Genomic DNA, 23212 nt, shown 5'->3' with positions numbered 1-23212 from the left:
ACCCCTGTGTGTGTAAAGATCATCTACCCCCTGATAAAGGGCAATTTTCGTAAGCTTTGGATATGAAAAAGTATAACACATGTGCAGACATTGTGTGTTTTTAAACACGCTGTATGTTAATGCTGTCAAATGTGCATTTCCCACAAATAATTAAATATTACCATGTTTTTATTGAACACACCATGTAAACATTCGCAGTGCAGATGGAAAAAGTATGTTACCCCTTGGATTTAATAATTGGTTGAACCTCCTTTGGCAGCAATGACTTCAACCAAACGTTTCCTGTAGTTGCAGATCAGACGTGCACAATGGTCAGGACTCAGGAGTAATTCTTGACCATTCCTCTTTACAGAACTGTTTAAGTTCAGCAATATTCTTAGGTTGTCTGGTGTGAATCGCTTTCTTGAGGTCAGGACTCTGACTGGGCCACTTGAGAAGGCGTATTTTCTTCAGTTTAAGCCATTCTGTTGTTGATTTACTTCTATGCTTTGGGTCGTTGTCCTGTTGCAACACCCATCTTCTGTTGAGCTTCAGCTGGTGGACAGATGGCCTTAAGTTCTCCTGCAAAATGTCTTGATAAACTTGGGAATTCATTTTTCCTTCGATGATAGCAATCCGTACAGACCCTGACGCAGCAAAGCAGCCCCAAACCATGATGCCCCCACCACCATACTTCACAGTTGGGATGAGGTTTTGATGTTGATGTGCTGTGCCTCTTTTTCTCAACACATAGTGTAGTGTGTTTCTTCCAAACAACTTAACTTTGGTTTCATCTGTCCACAGAATATTTTGCCAGTACTGCTGTGGAACATCCAGGTGCTCTTGTGCAAACTCTAAACGTGCAGCAATGTTTTTTTTTGGACAGCAGTGGCTTCCTCTGTGGTATCCTCCCATTAAATCCATTCTTGTTTAGTGTTTTACGTATCGTAGATTCGCTAATAGGGATGTTAGCATATTCCAGAGACTTTTGTAAGTCTTCAGCTGACACTCTAGGATTCACTCTAGGATTATTCTTCACCTCATTGTGCTGTGCTCTTAGAGTCATCTTTACAGGACGGCCACTCCTAGGGAGAGTAGCAGCAGTGCTGAACTTTCTCCATTTATAGACAATTTGTCTTATCGCGGACTGATGAACAGCAAGGCTTTTGGAGATACTTTTATAACCCTTTCCAGCTTTATGCAAGTCAACAATTCTTAATCGTAGGTCTTCTGAGAGCTCTTTTGTGGGAGGCATCATTCACATCAGGCAATGCTTCTTGTGAAAAGCAAACCCAGAACTGGTGTGTGTTTTTTAAAGGGCAGGGCAGCTGTAACCAACACCTCCAATCTCATCTCATTGATTGGACTCCAGTTGGCTGACACCTCACTCCAATTAGCTCTTGGAGATGTCATTACATCACATACTTTTTCCACCTGCACTGTGAATGTTTACATGGTGTGTTCAATAAAAACATGGTAATATTTAATTATTTGTGTGTTATTAGTTTAAGCAGACTGTGATTGTCTATTGTTGTCACTTAGATGAAGATCAGATCACATTTTATGACCAATTTTTGCAGAAATCCATATCATTCCAAAGGGTTCACATACTTTTTCTTGCAACTGTATACCAATTTTCAGGGCAATTGAAGCAACTTCGGTATGGTCCGAATTGATTTTGGTCTGGTAGTTGCGCTGAACACTTTCAGCCTCGCTGACGAGGCTGAAAGTGTTCATGCTGCAATTCTTATTTTGGCCACCAGATGGCAGGTCAGGATAAAAAACAAGCAATATTAAGTTTAAAAGGCCTTTTAAAAATGCCTGATAGAACAAAATAAAAAAAACATATATGAGCCATAAAATCATAAAAAAAATATGTTAATAAATATATGAAAAAATATTAAGTTTAAAAATCAACTTTCAGTATAATATTTTTTTTTTTAATCTAAATAACAATAAATATAAACATAATGGGTGTCACTATGACTGAAAACGCCCCATACTATTAAAATAGAAAAAAAAATTCCAATACGGCCAATGGCGTAATGGAAAAAAAAGGTAAAAATGGCCGATTTGCCATTTTTTCATTGCTTCTCTTACCCCAAAAATGTAATAAAATGTGATAAAAAATAAGTGATGCACACTCCAAAATGGTAGCAATAAAAACTACAGATTGTTCTGCAAAAAATGAGCCCCTAAAGAGCTCAGTAGACATAAATATAAAAAAGTTATGGGGGTCAGAATTTAGTGATGTAAAAAAAAAAAAAGTATCAAAGTTTAAATTTAATTTGACACTATTTAGACATAAAGAACCTATACATATGGGGTATTGTTGTATCGTACTGACCCAGAGAATGAAGTACATAGGTCAGTTTTGCCAAAATGCCATGGGAACAAAACTCGTAAAACGGGGGAGGAATAGCATTTTTTTTCCAACTCCACCCCATTTGGAATTTTTTACCACTTCCCACTACATTTTATGCCATAATTAATGGTGGCATTAGAAAGTAACACCTGTCCTTCTAAAAATAAGCCCTCATACATCTATGTGACCAGTAATATAAAAAAGTTATGGCTCAAGGAAAATAGGGAAGAAAAATGAAAATGCAAAAATGAATAAAACCTCCGGTAGCCTAAGGGTTGAAAGGGTCAATCTTTCATACCTGGTGTCCAGTAAGTTACAGATGTAATACAGTTACAGCCATACAGTTCTCTCTATAATTCATTAGTTCTCTTCCCTAATCTCTATCAGAACATAGCTTAGAAAGTCTGCGTGGCAGCATATTTCCCCTGAGTTGGGATAGTTTTTACATTACACACTTGCAAGTGGAATGCAGTTATTGCAGGTAACAAAGATGTTGGCAGAAAACTGTTTGGATTTATTCAACAGAACAGTAGACATGCATTTTATATAATAAAAAGACCACTTACTGTTGCAGCTACAACATTGGAGCCTCCAGGGGAGTTCTCTGGTATTCTAGCAACATAATACTCAGAAGAGAATCTTGGGACATTGTCATTGATATCAAGAAGGTGGATAGTTATATCAGCCGTTGAACTGAATTTTTCTGGTGTGTTGACCTCAATGGCAAGAAGCTAAATGATAAATACGTATGTCAGATTATGTCAATTTGAAAGAATAATGAGAAACACATTTATAAAGGAGAAACATCAGTGGTAAAAAAAATTTTTGCAGTGTAATGCTGCCACTGATTGCCCACCGAATAAGCAAACTCTCGTTTATCGGGAAATTCCGATTTTTAACCCCCTTAGTGAGCATCCATACGTATTTTTACGGCGGTCACTAAGGGACCTTAGGCTGGGTCCCCTGTGCAGAGAGGAGTGGGGACCCGGGTCTCACATGAGAGCTGCAGTCCTGCTCTAACAGCTAGGATCGGCAGCAATGGCACCCGCCGCATGTAAAGTGCTGACAGAGGAAGCGGACACCCTCTGTCTCTCATTGGTACCCCGCAAATGCGATCGCGGGGTGCCAATGTGTGTGAAGACTGGCTGGGGTCTGATGTAGGCCCCAGACCAGCCTTGAGTAATTTCCAGCAGGCTGCACCTCTCTGGCTCACCCTGCTGGTCAATGTCAGAAGAGCATTGCCATTTAAATGCAATGCACTATAGGAATAGTGCATTGCATTTTATAAGCAATCAAAATATTGTCTGTTATAGTCCCCTTGTGGGACTATTAAGTGGCAAAAAAATGAAAAAAATAAAACATTTATTAAATAACCCCCCTAAAAAAAATGTAATGCTTAGTGATCGCCGTAAAAACACGTATGGTTGGTCACTAAGGGGTTAATATAACGATGTTTATTATTCTAAGTATAGGTCTTAGTAGGGTTATCTTTTTCTTTAGACAATTAGGCTGGGTTCACATGGGCGTTGCGGGAAAAAATGCGGGTGCATTGCGGGAACATGCACGAATTTTCCCCGCGAGTGCAAAGCGTTTTCATGCATTTTGCACACGCATGAGAAAAATCGGCATGTTTGGTACCCAGACCCGAACCCGGACTTCTTCACAGAAGTTCGGGTTTGGGTTCAGTATTCTGTAAATTTTATTATTTTCCCTTATAACATGGTTATAAGGGAAAATAATAGCATTCTTTAATACATACAGAATGCTTAATAGAAGGTCAATTGAGGGTTAAAAAATTTAATAGAAATTAACTCACCTCCTCCAATTGATCGCGTAGCTGCGGTATCATGTTCTTTCTTCAGGACCTGTGGTGACATCACTGAGCTCATCACATGGTCCATCACTATGGTGATGGATCATGTGATGTATCATGTGATGAGCACAGTTATGTTACCACAGGTCCTTTGACAGGTCCTGAAGAAAGAACAGGAGAACGGCAGCTACGCGATCAATTGGAGGAGGTGAGTTAATTTTTATTTATTTTTTTAACCCTCAATTGACCTTCTACTAAGCATTCTGTATTAAAGAATGCTATTATTAACCATGTTATAAGGGAAAATAATATAGTGAATAGACTTTCATCCTAGCAACCATGTGTGAAAATCGCACCGAATCCGCACTTGCTTGCTGATGCTTGCAATTTTCACGCAGCCCCATTCACTTCTATGGGGCCTGCGTTGCGTGAAAAAAGCACAATATAGAGCATGTTGTGATTTTCACGCAACGCACAAGTGATGCGTGAAATCCACCGCTCATCTGCACAGCCCCATAAAAAATGAATGGCTCCGGATGCAGTGCGGGTGCAATGCGTTCACCTCACGCAATGCACCAGCGTTGAAAACTCGCCCGTGTGAAAGGGGCCTTAGTTTTCAGTTTAGGTATATCTATAGGTAAAACATGTTCATCCATGTTACTGAACTGTTTGTAAGAAGTTCAAAAGTATATAAAATATATGCAAAAGGATACCTTAAACGTTAACAAATGAAACTTTTCATAGTCTATTCCTGCAGAGTTCTCTACAATTATTGTCACTTGAGCTTCATTTAATACAGTCTGAGGGACTACACGAAACATTCCCCCAGGTCCAACCAAACGCAGGTTGAATTTGGCATTTGCACCCTAAAAATGTAAAAAAAAAAAAAAATGATAGTAGTGTAAGAAAATAATATGAAAATCACATGTGTATGTATAAACAAAATGCATAGACAAACCTGATCCGAATCATTCACAGTTATCTTAAGTCCCCTCAGTATCTCTCCTTCTGGGGGATGTTCATACATGGTAAGTTCAAATTGATTCTGTGGTCCATTCTCCCCATAGAACGTTGGAGGGTGATTGTTAAGGTCGACAACTCTTATGGTAACAACTGTAAAGGCCTGACCCACTACCTCACCAGAAGGAGTCAGTTCTGATACCTAACAAACAATGAAACATAGATTGATACATTGCTATATTTTAATACACTTAGGTTAATATATATAAGATGTATAAAGGAAATCCTGAAAAGTACATACTGTGTATGAGTTGGAGTGGTCTTCTTTAGCAGGTGTCATTGGCACTGGAATATGGGGCACTTGAATTCACAGCAAAGGTATTGAATTGATTGTCCAAGAAGACAATGTGCCCCTACAGCAGTTTACCACCACATATGGGGTATTGCCATATTCAGGAGAAAATGGGTAATACATTATTGAGTGCTTTTTCTCCTGTTACCCCTTGTGAAAATGAAAAATTTGAGGCTAAAACAATATTTTATTGGAAGAATTTAAACTATACATTTTCACAGCCAATTGTTTCTCAGAAGAGAAGAAGCGCCATTTGGCTTTTGCAGCGCAGATTTTTATGAATTGGTTTACGAGTGCCATTGATTTTTTTTTTGATTCATTTTTTGAGGGATGAGGTGACATTTTCATCAGTACCATTTTGGGGTACATATGACTTTTTGATACTCGATAAGGTGATTTGATTTTGTAAGGCGAGGTGACAATAAATGACTGTTCTGGCACTGTTTTTAATTATTTATTTTTACAGCATTCCTCTGACAGGTTAGATCATGTGATATTTGTATAGAGCTGGTTGTTATAGGTGCGGCAATACTTAATATGTTTATTTTTTATTTCTAAGTTTTACACAGTAAAATAATTTTTGAAAATAATAAAATCTTGTTTTTGTGTTGCCATTTTCTGAGAGGCATTTTTTATATTTTTCATTTTCGGGAGATTATCTAAGGGTTTGATTATTTGCAGGATGAGATGATGGTACCATTTTGGGGTACATACAACTTTATGATCGCTTGGTATTACTTTTTTTGTGAGGCAAGGTGACCAAAAATGTCTGTTTAGGCACAGTATTTATTTAGATTTTTTTACAGCATGCACCTGAGGGGGTGGATCATGTAATTTTTCTATAGCGGAGGTCGTTAAAGATGTGGCGACACCTAATATATCTATTTTTTTTCTTTTTGTTAGGTTTTACACAGTAAAAGCATTTTTTTAAAGAAAAATATCTTGTTTTTGCATTGCAATTTTCTGAGAGACATATTTTTATTTTATTTTTTTGAGTGATTGTTTTATGTAGGTTCTCATTTTTTTCAGGATGAGGTGACAGTTTGATTGGTACCATTTTGAGGTACACACAACTTTTTGATCTCTTGGTATTACAATTTATGTGAGGCAAGGTGACCAAAAAATGGCTGTTTTGGCACTGTTTTTATTTAGTTTTTTTGCGGTGTTTACCTGACGGGGTGGATCATGTAATATTTTTATAGAGCTGATCTATACGGATACAGCAATACCCCTCCCTCCACCGACTCCATACATGCCACAGTCAGTGCTGACTGCGGCACACACAGGGTTAAAGCGCCAGCATCTGTGTTTTCACCAATGCCGGCATACACAGCGGGGGCTCGGCTGTCAGCGACTGCTGGGCCGTTGCCGCAGATCGGGTGTGCGCAGCTCCTGCACCCACCCAATCAATGATCCATACCTGTATGGTGCTGGGTGCCGCAGTGCCATACATTAGTTGGATTAATTACATAAAGTTCTGACTATCCAGGGACTTTGGCTTCCCTATACAGCACTCCAGACATCATTAGTAATCAGAGCAAAAATGTGGACTTAAAACTCCTAGTGCAAATTATACCCTTTATGGCTGATCACCAATTATCGGGTGGGTGCCCATTATTTTAATGAATTAATAAAGTGAGTTTTTAGATTTCTATTCAGGCGTGAATTGCTGAGCTGCAATACAAGACACAGCACCTAAATAAGTTATTTCCCAATGAGTGTCCCGGTCAGGTAGTTGTCATGTAGTCATGTGGCCTTCTCTTATTTCTTAGGTGGAATGTGTTGATCCTGTGGAATTTTTTTTGTACCTAAATAAAAGTGATGATGATTCTGGGAAAAGGAAATAGCAAATGTCTGAGATTATGGGTGAGGGGGTAAGCAATTTTGTCCTGACCCCCAGTAGTTGACATACCTCTTTTTCATATGGTGCATACATTGTTTTCTAAAAGTAATGCATGGCAAGGTGGATTACGTTTTGTGGTTGTGAGTCCTCCTAGGGACAGTGAGTGATGATAATGTCTGAAAAGCACTGCAGAATACAGATGTAGACGAGCTAAACTTGACTCTGATAACATATGGCAGAGTATAATCTTGGTTATCTCGTGACAAGAGCGATTGAAACCCATTGAAAAGTCAGTCAACATTTTCTTGCTATTCTTTACTTAACGCGTTAACCATCAAGTTTAGCTCGGCTGCAACTATATGTCAGCGCTATATAATCGAGAATTAAAGGTCCCTTTAGACGGGACAATTTAATAGGTTATTGTCGGGAAGGAATCGTTCCTTCCCTGCAAGCGCCTGCTCGTCATGCAGCAATATCCTCCACAGTATAGGAAGAAGCGACCGCTAGTGCCATCGCTCGACCCCATACAGACTTGTTGTTTGCCGGCAGCAGAGCGTGTTTAGACAGCACGATCTGCTGCCAGCAAACATTGATTTAGGTGCTTACACAAACTATCCAATTACCCAATGAACAATGAATTTAGCTCCTTCATCAGGTAATTGGTGACACCCTTTCACTGCCAGATAATCGCTAACGAACACTCATTAGCAATTATCTGGTAGATTCTTGGCCTGTGTAAAGGGCCCTTAAATAAATAAAACAAATAAATTGCTGAAGACCAAACATTTTACATTGCTAAGGCTACTTTCACACTAGCTGTCATACTTTGGTGTGGGAGGGAAACACCACACCAAGCATAGGAGGGAAGGGGAAAACAGGACATCAGGTCTGAGAAATAGGGAAGGAAAATGGACACCTCCTAGTGAAAACCCTAACCAAAATCCTGACTGACTACCAGTATGAACCGACCCCAAAGGTAGGTGAGTTCATAGGCGGGAATACCTAGAGTCCTATCGAGTCCTAGAGGACCCTGGTACTAATGGCAGGGACAAGACTATCTGTTCCTCCAAAAGGAAGGACGAACAGGAGTCTCCTTCAGGCCTAATACAAACAATAGGGAAATGCAACACACAGAACTCAAACAAAATCCAAAAGGGAAAGGGAAGACTTAACTTCAAGGAGCAATAGAAGCACCAAGAACTCAGTCGAGATCCAACCACAATCTATCCAAAGGTCCAAACAGAAGCTATAATCCGCACAGCATTGTGGGAGAAGCAACTATAAATAGAGAAGGTTACATGACCCTAATAGCCACACCTGGGGAAAGAAGGTGCGGCAAGCACCAGAAACAATACAGACGTCATTTAATCCAAACGGAAAACATGTCAGATCAAACCACATGTTGCCAGTCTCACCGATTTCCTGTCAAAGGAACATCCGTGACACTAGCGTTTTAGTTTTCTGGTATTGAAATCCGTCATAGGGGCTCTATACCGGAATAAAAAGCTTCAGTTTTGTCCCCAAAAAACTGAACTGAACAGAACGGAATGCTCCAAAATGCATTCCTTTCCCTTTAGTTGCGTTCACATACCGGAGAGCAAACCGCAACATGTAGTTTGCTTTCCGTCCCAGGATAAGGAGCAAGACGAATCCAGCATGACCCCCAATGCAAGTCAATGGAGACGGATCTGTTTTCTCTGCCACAATCTGCCACAATAGAAAATGGATCCGTCCTCTATTGACTTTCAATGGAGTTCATGACAGACCCGTCTTGGCTATGGTAAAGATAATACAACCGGATCCATTCATAACGGAAGCAGATGGTTGTATTATCAGTAACGGAAGCGTTTTTGCTGAGCCATGCCCGATCTAGCAAAAATGCTGGTGTGAAAGTAGCCTTACGTGTAAATCTGCTTTAAAGAAGGACTTTGCTTGGAAATTGCTGTATAACTAATGTAATAATTACATTAATTAATTAACTAAATCGAGAATGTATTAGAATGGTCTGCTGACAGAATAAGGTAGACAGCAGATAAGGAAAAATAATATTCTAGTATTTTACTTTTGCCATTCTTTAGTGTGTCTCAGAACACTGTTAGACTGTAGTCTGAAATTCATATGCAAGGTAATCTAGAAAAAAATACTTTACCTGGATCTTCAACTCATACACTTCTTTCTTCAGTTCATTGGGATTTTTAATGACAGTGACAGCACCAGTTATATTGTTGATATCAAAAGCTCCATCAGCTCCTATCAACACACATTTTGGTGATTACATTTCTCTTTAGTTATCAGGATATTACTATTTTTCTGTTTTCATTGACAATACATTTTTGCAAAATGACAACAATGTAGCTTATCAGAAAATGGTGTGTTATTGATGAAAGATGCGACAAATGACAATCTTATGTCACGTTTACTATGATAAAAAAGATAAATCCCAAGGTGGCTCTCCAGTTCACTGATATGGATTAGGTGCACTACCGTTATGATTCAACCAATCATCTTACATTAATATTGATCAATTCCAAAAGATAGGCACTCAACAACTGGAATCACTCTGAATACACAATTTATTCATAACCACATTGTACATATCCCTTAAAAAACTAAGTAAAATCCATTTAATACACCATATACTATAATGCTCAACCTATCAAAGCTGATTAATAAAAAATAAAAAAAAAGGGAAAGAAAAATAGGAAAATTTGTAACCACTCTCAATATTAGTTTTGTATGTAGTGTGTGGACGACAGGCTTTCAGAAGGCTTATAAAAACCGGATTCCCAAAAAGTTGGGACACTATACAAATCGTGAATAAAAACTGAATGCAATGATGTGGAGGTGCCAACTTCTAATGTTTTATTCAGAATAGAACATAAATCACGGAACAAAAGTTTAAACTGAGAAAATTTACAATTTTAAGGGAAAAATATGTTGAATCAGAATTTCATGGTGTCAACAAATCCCCAAAAAGTTGGGACAAGGCCATTTTCACCACTGTGTGGCATCTCCCCTTCTTCTTACAACACTCAACAGATGTCTGGGGACCGAGGAGACCAGTTTCTCAAGTTTAGAGATAGGAATGCTCTCCCATTCTTGTCTAATACAGGCCTCTAACTGTTCAATCGTCTTGGGCCTTCTTTGTTGCACCTTCCTCTTTATGATGCGCCAAATGTTCTCTATAGGTGAAAGATCTGGACTGCAGACTGGCCATTTCAGTACCCGGATCCTTCTCCTACGCAGCCATGATGTTGTAATTGATGCAGAATGTGGTCTGGCATTATCTTGTTGAAAAACGCAGGGTCTTCCCTGAAAGAGATGACGTCTGGATGGGAGCATATGTTGTTCTAGAACCTGAATATATTTTTCTGCATTGATGGTGCCTTTCCAGACATGCAAGCTGCCCATGCCACACGCACTCATGTAACCCCATACCATCAAAGATGCAGGCTTCTGAACTGAGCGTTGATAACAACTTGGGTTGTCCTTGTCCTCTTTGGTCAGGATGACATGGTGTCTCAGATTTCCAAAAAGAACTTCGAATCGTGACTCGTCTGACCACAGAACAGTCTTCCATTTTGCCACACTCCATTTTAAATGATCCCTGGCCCAGTGAAAACGCCTGAGCTTGTGGATCTTGCTTAGAAATGGCTTCTTCTTTGAACTGTAGAGTTTCAGCTGGCAACGGCGGATGGCACAGTGAATTGTGTTCACTGACAATGGTTTCTGGAAGTATTCCTGAGCCCATTCTGTGATTTCCTTTACAGTAGCATTCCTGTTTGTGGTGCAGTGTCATTTAAGGGCCCGGAGATCACGGGCATCCAGTATGGTTTTACGGCCTTGACCCTTACGAACAGAGATTGTTCCAGATTCTCTGAATCTTCGGATGATGTTATGCACAGTTGATGATGATAGATAGGGATGAGCGAACCCGGACTGTATAGTTCGGGTTCGTACCGAATTTTGGGGTGTCCGTAACACGGACCCGAACCCGGACATTTTCGTAAAAGTCCGGGTTTGGGTTCGGTGTTCGTCGCTTTCTTGGCACTTTTGTGACGCTTTCTTGGCGCTTTTTGAAAGGCTGCAAAGCAGCCAATCAACAAGCGTCATACTACTTGCCCCAAGAGGCCATCACAGCCATGCCTACTATTGGCATGGCTATGATTGGCCAGAGCACCATGTGACCCAGCCTCTATTTAAGCTGGAGTCACATAGCGCCGCCCGTCACTCTGCTCTGATTAGCATAGGGAGAGGTTGCGGCTGCGACAGTAGGGCGAGATTAGGCAGATTAACTCCTCCAAAGGACTTGATTAATCGATCAATCTGCAGCTGTGCATCATTGAGCTGCTGAAATTCAATTGCTCACTGTTTTTAGGCTGCCCAGACCGTTTGTCAGTCACTTTTTACTGGGGTGATCGGCGGCCATTTTGTGTCTTGTGGTGTGCTAGCACAAGCTGCGACCAAGTGCATTTAACCCTCAATGGTGTGGTTGTTTTTTGGCTAAATCCTACATCAGGGTGAAGCTGTCACACCAAGTGCATTTAACCAGCAATAGTCTGTTTATTTTTTGGCCATATACTACATCAGGGGCAAGCTGTCACCAAGTGCATTTAACCCTCAATGGTGTGGTTGTTTTTTGGCTAAATCCTACATCAGGGTGAAGCTGTCACACCAAGTGCATTTAACCAGCAATAGTCTGTTTATTTTTTGGCCATATACTACATCAGGGGCAAGCTGCGCCTGTCACCAAGTGCATTTAACCCTCAGTAGTGTGGTTTGTCAAGCTGTCACACCAAGTGCATTTAACCATCAATAGTGTGGTTATTTTTTGGCCATATCCCAGTCTAATTCTGTCAGTAAACCTATACCTGTCACCCAGCGCCTAAATACTAGGCCTCAAATTCATATCCAGCTAAATCTGTCGTTACTGCTGTAGTTGGGCGAGTTAGTTAGTGTCCGTTCAAGCACATTTCTTGTTCTGGGTTGAAATACAATTCCCAATTTAGCAATTTCATAATTTAGTGGTTTCTGCTGTATCAGAGCTATTTAAAATCTATCCCTAAAAGGGTAGATCATATTGAAGGTGCACATAGGGACATTCAGAATAACTTCACACACCCGCTACTGTGCAGTTCCAAGTCTAATTCTGTCAGTAAACCCATACCTGTCACCCAGCGCCTAAATACTAGGCCTCAAATTTATATCCAGCTAAATCTGTTGTTAGTGCTGTAGCTGGGCGAGTTAGTTAGTGTCCGTTCAAGCACATTTCTTGTTCTGGGTTGAAATACAATTCCCAATTTAGCAATTTCAAAATTTAGTGGTTTCTGCTGTATCAGAGCTATTTGAAATCTATCCCTAAAAGGGTAGATCATATTGAAGGTGCACATAGGGACATTCAGAATAACTTCACACACACGCTACTGTGCATTTCCAAGTCTAATTCTGTCAGTAAACCCATACCTGTCACCCAGCGCCTAAATACTAGGCCTCAAATTTATATCCAGCTAAATCTGTCGTCAGTGCTGTAGCTGGGCGAGTTATTTAGTGTAGGTTCAAGCACATTTCTTGTTCTGGGTTGAAATACAATTCCCAATTTAGCAATTTCAAAATTTAGTGGTTTCTGCTGTATCAGAGCTATTTGAAATCTATCCCTAAAAGGGTAGATCATATTGAAGGTGCACATAGGGTCATTCAGAATAACTTCACACACCCACTACTGTGCATTTCCAAGTCTAATTCTGTCAGTAAACCCATACCTGTCACCCAGCGCCTAAATACTAGGCCTCAAATTTATATCCAGCTGAATTTTAATACAATACATTGGGCAAAATAATATTTTTGTTGTTGTGGTGAACGATAACAATGAGGAAAACATCTAGTAAGGGACGCGGACATGGTCGTGGTGGTGTTAGTGGACCCTCTGGTGCTGGGAGAGGACGTGGCCGTTCTGCCACATCCACACGTCCTAGTGTACCAACTACCTCAGGTCCCAGTAGCCGCCAGAATTTACAGCGATATATGGTGGGGCCCAATGCCGTTCTAAGGATGGTAAGGCCTGAGCAGGTACAGGCATTAGTCAATTGGGTGGCCGACAGTGGATCCAGCACGTTCACATTATCTCCCACCCAGTCTTCTGCAGAAAGCGCACAGATGGCGCCTGAAAACCAACCCCATCAGTCTGTCACATCACCCCCATGCATACCAGGGAAACTCTCTCAGCCTCAAGTTATGCAGCAGTCTCTTATGCTGTTTGAAGACTCTGCTGGCAGGGTTTCCCAAGGGCATCCACCTAGCCCTTCCCCAGCGGTGAAAGACATAGAATGCACTGACGCACAACCACTTATGTTTCCTGATGATGAGGACATGGGAATACCACCTCAGCATGTCTCTGATGATGACGAAACACAGGTGCCAACTGCTGCGTCTTTCTGCAGTGTGCAGACTGAACAGGAGGTCAGGGATCAAGACTGGGTGGAAGACGATGCAGGGGACGATGAGGTCCTAGACCCCACATGGAATGAAGGTCGTGCCACTGACTTTCACAGTTCGAAGGAAGAGGCAGTGGTAAGACCGAGCCAACAGCGTAGCAAAAGAGGGAGCAGTGGGCAAAAGCAGAACACCCGCCGCCAAGAGACTCCGCCTGCTACTGACCGCCGCCATCTTGGACCGAGCACCCCAAAGGCAGCTTCAAGGAGTTCCCTGGCATGGCACTTCTTCAAACAATGTGCTGACGACAAGACCCGAGTGGTTTGCACGCTGTGCCATCAGAGCCTGAAGCGAGGCATTAACGTTCTAAACCTTAGCACAACCTGCATGACCAGGCACCTGCATGCAAAGCATGAACTGCAGTGGATTAAACACCTTAAAAACAAGGAAGTCACTCAGGCTCCCCCTGCTACCTCTTCTGCTGCTGCCGCCTCGGTCTCTTCTGCTGCTGCCGCCGCCTCGGCCTCTTCTGCTGCTGCTGCCTTGGCCTCTTCCTCCGCCTCTGGAGGAACGTTGGCACCTGCCACCCAGCAAACAGGGGATATACCACCAACACCACCACCTCCGTCACCAAGCGTCTCAAGCATGTCACACGGCAGCGTTCAGCTCTCCATCTCACAAACATTTGAGAGAAAGCGTAAATTCCCACCTAGCCACCCTCGATCCCTGGCCCTGAATGCCAGCATTTCTAAACTACTGGCCTATGAAATGCTGTCATTTAGGCTGGTGGACACAGACATCTTCAAACAGCTCATGTCGCTTGCTGTCCCACAGTATGTTGTTCCCAGCCGCCACTACTTCTCCAAGAGAGCCGTGCCTTCCCTGCACAACCAAGTATCCAATAAAATCAAGTGTGCACTGCGCAACGCCATCTGTGGCAAGGTCCACCTAACCACAGATACGTGGACCTAGTAAGCACGGCCAGGGACGCTATATCTCCCTAACTGCACACTGGGTAAATGTAGTGGCAGCTGGGCGAGGCGGAGAGCTGTTTGGCGCACGTCCTTCCGCCGCCAAGGATCGCAGGGCAACATTCTTTGCCTCTTGTTGCCACCTCCTCCTACTCAGCTTCCTCCTCCTCTTCTTCCACCTGCTCATCCAGTCAGCCACACACCTTCACCACCAACTTCAGCACAGCCCGGGGTAAACGTCAGCAGGCCATTCTGAAACTCATATGTTTGGGGGACAGGCCCCACACCGCACAGGAGTTGTGGCGGGGTATAGAACAACAGACCAACGAGTGGTTGCTGTCGGTGAGCCTCAAGCCCGGCCTGGTGGTGTGCGATAATGGGCGAAATCTCGTTGCAGCTCTGGGACTAGCCGGTTTGACGCACATCCCTTGCTTGGCGCATGTGCTGAATTTGGTGGTGCAGAAGTTCATTCACAACTACCCCGACATGTCAGAGCTGCTGCATAAAGTGCGGGCCGTCTGTGCGCGCTTCCGGCATTCACTTTACTGCCGCTGCTCGCCTGTCTGCGCTACAGCGTAACTTCGGCCTTCCCGCTCACCGCCTCATATGCGACGTGCCCACCAGGTGGAACTCCACCTTGCACATGCTGGACAGACTGTGCGAGCAGCAGCAGGCCATAGTGGAGTTTCAGCTGCAGCACGCACGGGTCAGTCGCACTACGGAACAGCACCACTTCACCACCAATGACTGGGCCTCCATGCGAGACCTGTGTGCCCTGTTGCGCTGTTTCAAGTACTCCACCAACATGGCCAGTGGCGATGACGCCGTTATCAGCGTTACAATACCACTTCTATGTCTCCTTGAGAAAACACTTAGGGCGATGATGGAAGAGGAGGTGGCCCAGGAGGAGGAGGAGGAGGAGGAAGAGGGGTCATTTTTAGCACTTTCAGGCCAGTCTCTTCGAAGTGACTCAGAGGGAGGTTTATTTCAACAGCAGAGGCCAGGTACAAATGTGGCCAGCCAGGGCCCACTACTGGAGGAGGACGAGGATGAGGAGGAGATGGAGGAGGATGAGGATGAAGCATGGTCACAGCGGGGTGGCACCCAACGCAGCTCGGGCCCATCACTGGTGCGTGGCTGGGGGGAAAGGCAGGACGATGACGATACGCCTCCCACAGAGGACAGCTTGTCCTTACCCCTGGGCAGCCTGGCACACATGAGCGACTACATGCTGCAGTGCCTGCGCAACGACAGCAGAGTTGCCCACATTTTAACGTGTGCGGACTACTGGGTTGCCACCCTGCTGGATCCACGGTACAAAGACAATGTGCCCACCTTACTTCCTGCACTGGAGCGTGATAGGAAGATGCGCGAGTACAAGCGCACGTTGGTAGACGCGCTACTGAGAGCATTCCCAAATGTGACAGGGGAACAAGTGGAAGCCCAAGGCCAAGGCAGAGGAGGAGCAAGAGGTCGCCAAGGCAGCTGGGTCACGGCCAGCTCCTCTGAGGGCAGGGTTAGCATGGCAGAGATGTGGAAAACTTTTGTCAACACGCCACAGCTAACTGCACCACCACCTGATACGCAACGTGTTAGCAGGAGGCAACATTTCACTAACATGGTGGAACAGTACGTGTGCACACCCCTCCACGTACTGACTGATGGTTCGGCCCCATTCAACTTCTGGGTCTCTAAATTGTCTACGTGGGCAGAGAAAGCCTTTTATGCCTTGGAGGTGCAGGCCTGCCCGGCGGCCAGCGTTTTGTTTGAACGTGTATTCAGCACGGCAGGGGGCGTCATTACAGACAAACGCAGCTGCCTGTCTACAGCCAATGTGGACAAGCTGACGTTCATAAAAATGAACCAGGCATGGATCCCACAGGGCCTGTCCATCCCTTGTGCAGATTAGACATTAACTACCTCCCCTTAACCATATATTATTGGACTCCAGGGCACTTCCTCATTCAATCCTATTTTTATTTTCATTTTGCCATTCTATTGCGAGGCTACCCAAAGTTGAATGAACCTCTCCTCTGTCTGGGTGCCGGGGCCTAAATATATGCCAATGGACTGTTCCAATGTTGGGTGACGTGAAGCCTGATTCTCTGCTATGACATGCAGACTGATTCTCTGCCGACATGAAGCCAGATTGTCTGTTATGGGACGTCTCTCCTCTGCCTGGGTGCTGGGCCTAAATTTATGACAATGGACTGTTACAGTGGTGGGTGACGTGAAGCCTGATTCTCTGCTATGACATGAAGACTGATTCTCTGCTGACATGAAGCCAGATTGTCTGTTACGGGACCTCTCTCCTCTGCCTGGGTGCTGGGCCTAAATTTATGACAATGGACTGTTACAGTGGTGGGTGACGTGAAGCCTGATTCTCTGCTATGACATGAAGACTGATTCTCTGCTGACATGAAGCCAGATTGTCTGTTACGGGACCTCTCTCCTCTGCCTGGGTGCTGGGCCTAAATTTATGACAATGGACTGTTACAGTGGTGGGTGACGTGAAGCCTGATTCTCTGCTATGACATGAAGACTGATTCTCTGTTGACATGAAGCCAGATTGTCTGTTACGGAACCTCTCTCCTCTGCCTGGGTGCTGGGCCTAAATTTATGAAAATGGACTGTTGCAGTGGTGGCTGACGTGAAGCCTGATTCTCTGCTATGACATGAAGACTGATTCTCTGGTGACATGAAGCCAGATTCTGTGTTACGGAACCTCTCTCCTCTGCCTGGGTGCTGGGCCTAAATTTATTAAAATGGACTGTTGCAGTGGTGGCTGACGTGAAGCCTGATTCTCTGCTATGACATGAAGACTGATTCTCTGGTGACATGAAGCCAGATTCTGTGTTACGGAACCTCTCTCCTCTGCCTGGGTGCTGGGCCTAAATTTATGAAAATGGACTGTTGCAGTGGTGGCTGACGTGAAGCCTGATTCTCTGCTATGACATGAAGACTGATTCTCTGGTGACATGAAGCCAGATTCTGTGTTACGGAACCTCTCTCCTTTGCCTGGGTGCTGGGCCTAAATTTATGAAAATGGACTGTTGCAGTGGTGGCTGACGTGAAGCCTGATTCTCTGCTATGACATGAAGACTGATTCTCTGGTGACATGAAGACAGATTCTGTGTTACGTAACCTCTCTCCTCTGCCTGGGTGCTGGGCCTAAATTTATGAAAATGGACTGTTGCAGTGGTGGCTGACGTGAAGCCTGATTCTCTGCTATGACATGAAGACTGATTCTCTGGTGACATGAAGCCAGATTCTGTGTTACGGAACCTCTCTCCTCTGCCTGGGTGCTGGGCCTAAATTTATGACAATGGACTGTTACAGTGGTGGGTGACGTGAAGCCTGATTCTCTGCTATGACATGCAGACTGATTCTCTGCTGACAGGAAGCCAGATTCTCTGTTAAGGGACCTCTCTCCTCTGCCTGGGTGCTGGGCCTAAATATATGACAATGGACTGTTGCAGTGGTGGCTGACGTGAAGCCTGATTCTCTGCTATGATATGAAGACTGATTCTCTGTTGACATGAAGCCAGATTGTCTGTTACGGGACCTCTCTCCTCTGCCTGGGTGCCAGGGCCTAAATTTATGACAATGGACTGTTACAGTGGTGGGTGACGTGAAGCCTGATTCTCTGCTATGACATGCAGACTGATTCTCTGCTGACATGAAGCCAGATTCTCTGTTAAGGGACCTCTCTCCTCTGCCTGGGTGCTGGGCCTAAATATATGACAATGGACTGTTGCAGTGGTGGCTGACGTGAAGCCTGATTCTCTGCTATGATATGAAGACTGATTCTCTGCTGACATGAAGCCAGCTTGTCTGTTACGGGACCTCTCTCCTCTGCCTGGGTGCTGGGCCTAAATTTATGAAAATGGACTGTTACAGTGGTGGGTGACGTGAAGCCTGATTCTCTGCTATGACATGAAGACTGATTCTCTGGTGACATGAAGCCAGATTCTGTGTTACGGAAACTCTCTCCTCTGCCTGTGTGCTGGGCCTAAATTTATGAAAATGGACTGTTCCAGTGGTGGGTGACGTGAAGCCTGATTCTCTGCTATGGGACCTCTCTCCAATTGATTTTGGTTAATTTTTATTTTTTTAATTTTTATTTTAATTCATTTCCCTATCCACATTTGTTTGCAGGGGATTTACCTACATGTTGCTGCCTTTTGCAGCCCTCTAGCCCTTTCCTGGGCTGTTTTACAGCCTTTTTAGTGCCGAAAAGTTCGGGTCCCCATTGACTTCAATGGGGTTCGGGTTCGGGATGAAGTTCGGATCGGGTTCGGATCCCGAACCCGAACATTTTTGGGAAGTTCGGCCGAACTTCTCGAACCCGAACATCCAGGTGTCCGCTCAACTCTAATGATAGATGCAAAGTCTTTGCAATTTTTCGCTGGGTAACACCTTTCTGATATTGCTCCACTATCTTTCTGCGCAACATTGTGGGAATTGGTGATCCTCTACCCATCTTGTCTTCTGAGAGACACTGCCACTCTGAGAAGCTCTTTTTATACCCAGTCATGTTGCCAATTGACCTAATTAGTGTTAATTGGTCTTCCAGCTCTTCGTTATGCTCAAATTTACTTTTTCCAGCCTCTTATTGCTACTTGTCCCAACTTTTTTGGGATTTGTTTACACCGTGAAAATTTGAATCAACGTATTTTTCCTTTAAAATGATACATTTACTCGGATTAAACGTTCGATCTGTCATCTACGTTCTATTACAAATAAAATATTGACATTTGCCATTTCCACATCAGTGCATTCAGTTTTTATTCACAATTTGTTTAGTGTCCCAACTTTTTGGGAATCCGGTTTGTATAATATCCAGTTGTCCGTCAGCCGCACAGTACATACCAATACTGGAATAACCACCGTGGTGGTAACGGAACCAGCCGATAATAGTATTTCCTTAAAGAGGATCTTTCATCTGGCAAAACATTTTGAACTAAGTATCATGATATATACAGCGGCGCCCAGGGATCTCAATGCACTTACTATTATCCCTGGGCCCTGCTCCGTTCTCCTGCTATGCCCTCCGGTATGTTCAGTCACTTGGTTATAGTAGGCGGAGACTTAGGGGACTTGGTTATAGTAGGAGCAGACTGCCCTTGTTCTCCTGGGGGTCTTCTTCTCCCAGGCTGTAGCACTGGCCAATCGCAGCGCAGAGCTCACATCCTGGGAGGTTTTTTTCTCCCAGGCTGTGAGCTCTGCACTGCGATTGGCCAGCGCTACAGCCTAGGAGAAGGAGACGCCCAGGAGAACAAGGACAGTCTCCTCCTACTATAACCAATTGACTGAACATACTGGAGGGCATAGCAAGAGAACGGAGCTGCGCCCATGGATAATAGTAAGTGCAGTGAGATCCCTGGGCGCCGCTGTATATATCATGATACTTAGTTCACAATGTTTTGCCAGATGAAAGGTCATCTTTAACCTCCATATACAGTCAGGCCATAAATATTGGGACATTGACACAATTCTAAATTTTTTGGCTCTATACACCACCACAATGGATTTGAAATGAAACAAACAAGATGTGCTTTAACTGCAGACTGCCAGCTTTAATTTGAGGGTATTTACATCCAAATCAGGTGAACGGTGTAGGAATTACAACAGTTTGCATATGTGCTTCCCACTTGTTAAGGGACCAAAAGTAATGGGACATAATAATCATAACTCAAACTTTCACTTTTTAATACTTGGTTGCAAATCCTTTGCAGTCAATTACAGCCTGAAGTCTGGAACGCATAGACATCACCAGACACTGGGTTTCATTCCTGGTGATGCCCTGCCAGGCCTCTACTGCAACTGTCTTCAGTTCCTGCTTGTTCTTGGGGCATTTTCCCTTCAGTTTTGTCTTCAGCAAGTTAAATGCATGCTCAATTGGATTCAGGTTAGTTGATTGACTTGACCATTGCATAACATTCCACTTCTTTCCCTTAAAAAACTCTTTGGTTGCTTTTGCAGTATGCTTTGTGTCATTGTCCATCTGCACTGTAAATAGCCGTCCAATGAGTTCTGAAGCATTTGGCTGAATATGAGCAGATAATATTGCCCGAAAGACTTCAGAATTCATCCTGCTGCTTTTGTCAGCAGTCACATCACCAATAAATACAAGAGTACCAGTTCCATTGGCAGCCATACATGCCCACGCCATGACACTACCACCACCATGCTTCACTGATGAAGTGATATGCTTAGGATCATGAGCAGTTCCTTTCCTATTCCATAGTCTTCTCTTCCCATCACTCTGGTACAAGTTGATCTTGTCTCATCTGTCCATAGGATGTTGTTCCAGAACTGTGAAGGCTTTTTTTAGATGTTGTTTGGCAAACTCTAATCTGGCCTTCCTGTTTTTGAGGCTCGCCAATGGTTTACATCTTATGGTGAACCAATTGTATTCACTCTGGTGAAGTCTTCTCTTGATTGTTGACTTTGACACAAATACACCTACCTCCTGGAGAGTGTTCTTGATCTGGCCAACTGTTGTGAAGGGTGTTTTCTTCACCAGGGAAAGAATTCCTTGGTCATCCACCACAGTTTTCCGTGGTTTTCCGGGTCTTTTGGTGTTGCTAAGCTCACCGATGTGTCCCTTCTTTTTAAGAATGTTCCAAATAGTTGCTTTGGCCACGCCTAATGTTTTTGCTATCCCTCTGATGGGTTTGTTTTGTTTTTTTCAGCCTAATAATGGCTTGCTTCACTGATAGTGACAGCTCTTTGGATCTCATCTTGAGAGTTGACAGTAACAGATTTCAAATGCAAATAGCACACTTGAAATGAACTCTGGACCTTTTATCTGCTCATTGTAATTGGGATAATGAGGGAATAACACACACCTGGCCATGGAACAGCTGAGAAGGCAATTGTCCCATTACTTTTGGTCCCTTAACAAGTGAGAGGCACATATGCAAACTGTTGTAATTCCTACACCGTTCACCTGATTTGGATATAAATACCCTCAAACTAAAGCTTACAGTCTGCAGTTAAAGCACATCTAGTTCATTTAATTTCAAATCAATTGTGGTGGTGTATAGAGACAAAAATGTTAGAAATGTGTTGATGTCCCAATATTTATGGACCTGACTGTATGTTCATTCATAGATGTTACATAGGCGTTCTCTTTAGTCCACTGTGATAATTAGTAAACGAAGCAGGGTCAGTAATCCTGTGGTTGAAACACATATAGAGTGTCTGGAATTAGTGATCAACCCCAGAATAACCTCAGAAATAAATGTCCAGTCGGTGGTTTAACTGAATACACTGTATAGGTTCTTGTGCAACAGTGTAATAATTAATGTCAGAGGTATCTGTTCTCAGTTGAATATTAGTGTCATTAGAACAGAGTGTCTACCTACCGCTATAACGTGGTAAGTTACAGGATGTGTATTACCTCTTCTTTGAAGAAAGCGGGTAGGTGCGATACCTTCTCTCCCGACTGTATAACCTGAGATCCTGGAGGTCCGTGCACAGCGTGCTACGTGGCTCAAGAGTTTCAGAGCCTGGCGTCTTCCGTGTGTCGGCTTTACTCTTACGGTCCCGCTCTTTGTTACTGGGATACTGGGAGGAGGATTATGCGTTCAACCCTGCGCTTCGCTTACTAACTATCATAGTGGACTAAAGAGAAAGCCTATGTAACATCTATGAATGAACATATATAGAGGTTAAGGAAATACTTTTATTGGTTGGTTCCATTACCACCACAGTGGTTATTCCAGTATTGGTATGTACTGTGCGGCTGACGGCCAACTGGATATTATACAAGCCTTCTAAAAGCCTGTTGTCCACACACTACATACAAAACTAATATTGAGAGTGGTTACAATTTTTTTTATTTTTATCTCCCATTTCTTTTATGAATCAGCTTTTATAGTTCAAGCATTATAGTATATGGTGTATTAATTGGAGTTTTTAAATGGATATGACAATGTGGTCTATGAATAAATTGTGTATTCAAAGTGATTCCAGTTGTTGAGTGCCTCTCTTTTGGAATTGATCATGTTTACTACGATGCCTACCACAAAATAAGCCATCAAATGCAAAATGTACAACACAAAGGAATTTAGACCAGATTTACTGATGTGTCTGTGCATAAAATCTGTCTAAAAAGTGGTACAAATTGGAGCAATTTGTGCATCTAGGCTTTCAACCCATTTTTCTGACTTACACAAAAGGGGGTGGGGCTTAGTGAGAAGGTGTAGAGGGTCATGGCCTAAGTGTCTGTCCCTGCACCAAATTATCATCCATCCTGAGACACTGTGTTAAATCTGGGGCAGGGTTAGTCGTCCTGTCTGCTTACATTATTTTGGGGATTAGTAAATCTGGGCCTTTTTCTTCACTTTTTTAGCTCATAATTTGTTGATTAGTTTTTATATAAAAGTAGATGAAATGGAAGGTGTGATGTTTTAAGAGAACAGTTACTATATTATAATTAATGTAATGCATACATTAGTGGTTGACCGTTAAAAGTGTAACTGCACTTAAA

At 43.2% G+C, this 23212-nt stretch overlaps 1 protein-coding gene across 1 annotated transcript in view; it reads right to left on the bottom strand.

Annotated features, from left to right (window-relative positions):
- CDHR1 (cadherin related family member 1) overlaps positions 1 to 23212 on the bottom strand; it is a 181057-nt gene that overhangs the window by 85276 nt on the left and 72569 nt on the right. Inside the window, exons 10-13 of the mRNA XM_044300029.1 lie at positions 9462 to 9562; positions 5116 to 5319; positions 4871 to 5023; positions 2911 to 3075 (exon numbers count right to left, since the gene is read on the bottom strand). Coding sequence (XP_044155964.1) covers positions 2911 to 3075; positions 4871 to 5023; positions 5116 to 5319; positions 9462 to 9562 — 623 coding nt within the window. The remainder of the gene's footprint in view (positions 1 to 2910; positions 3076 to 4870; positions 5024 to 5115; positions 5320 to 9461; positions 9563 to 23212) is intronic.

This window comes from Bufo gargarizans, chromosome 6, assembly GCF_014858855.1.
Source record: "Bufo gargarizans isolate SCDJY-AF-19 chromosome 6, ASM1485885v1, whole genome shotgun sequence".
NCBI classification, from domain to species: domain Eukaryota; kingdom Metazoa; phylum Chordata; class Amphibia; order Anura; family Bufonidae; genus Bufo; species Bufo gargarizans.
The sequence above is the reverse complement of the archived record's forward strand: the minus strand, read 5'-3'. Positions and strand labels throughout refer to the sequence as shown.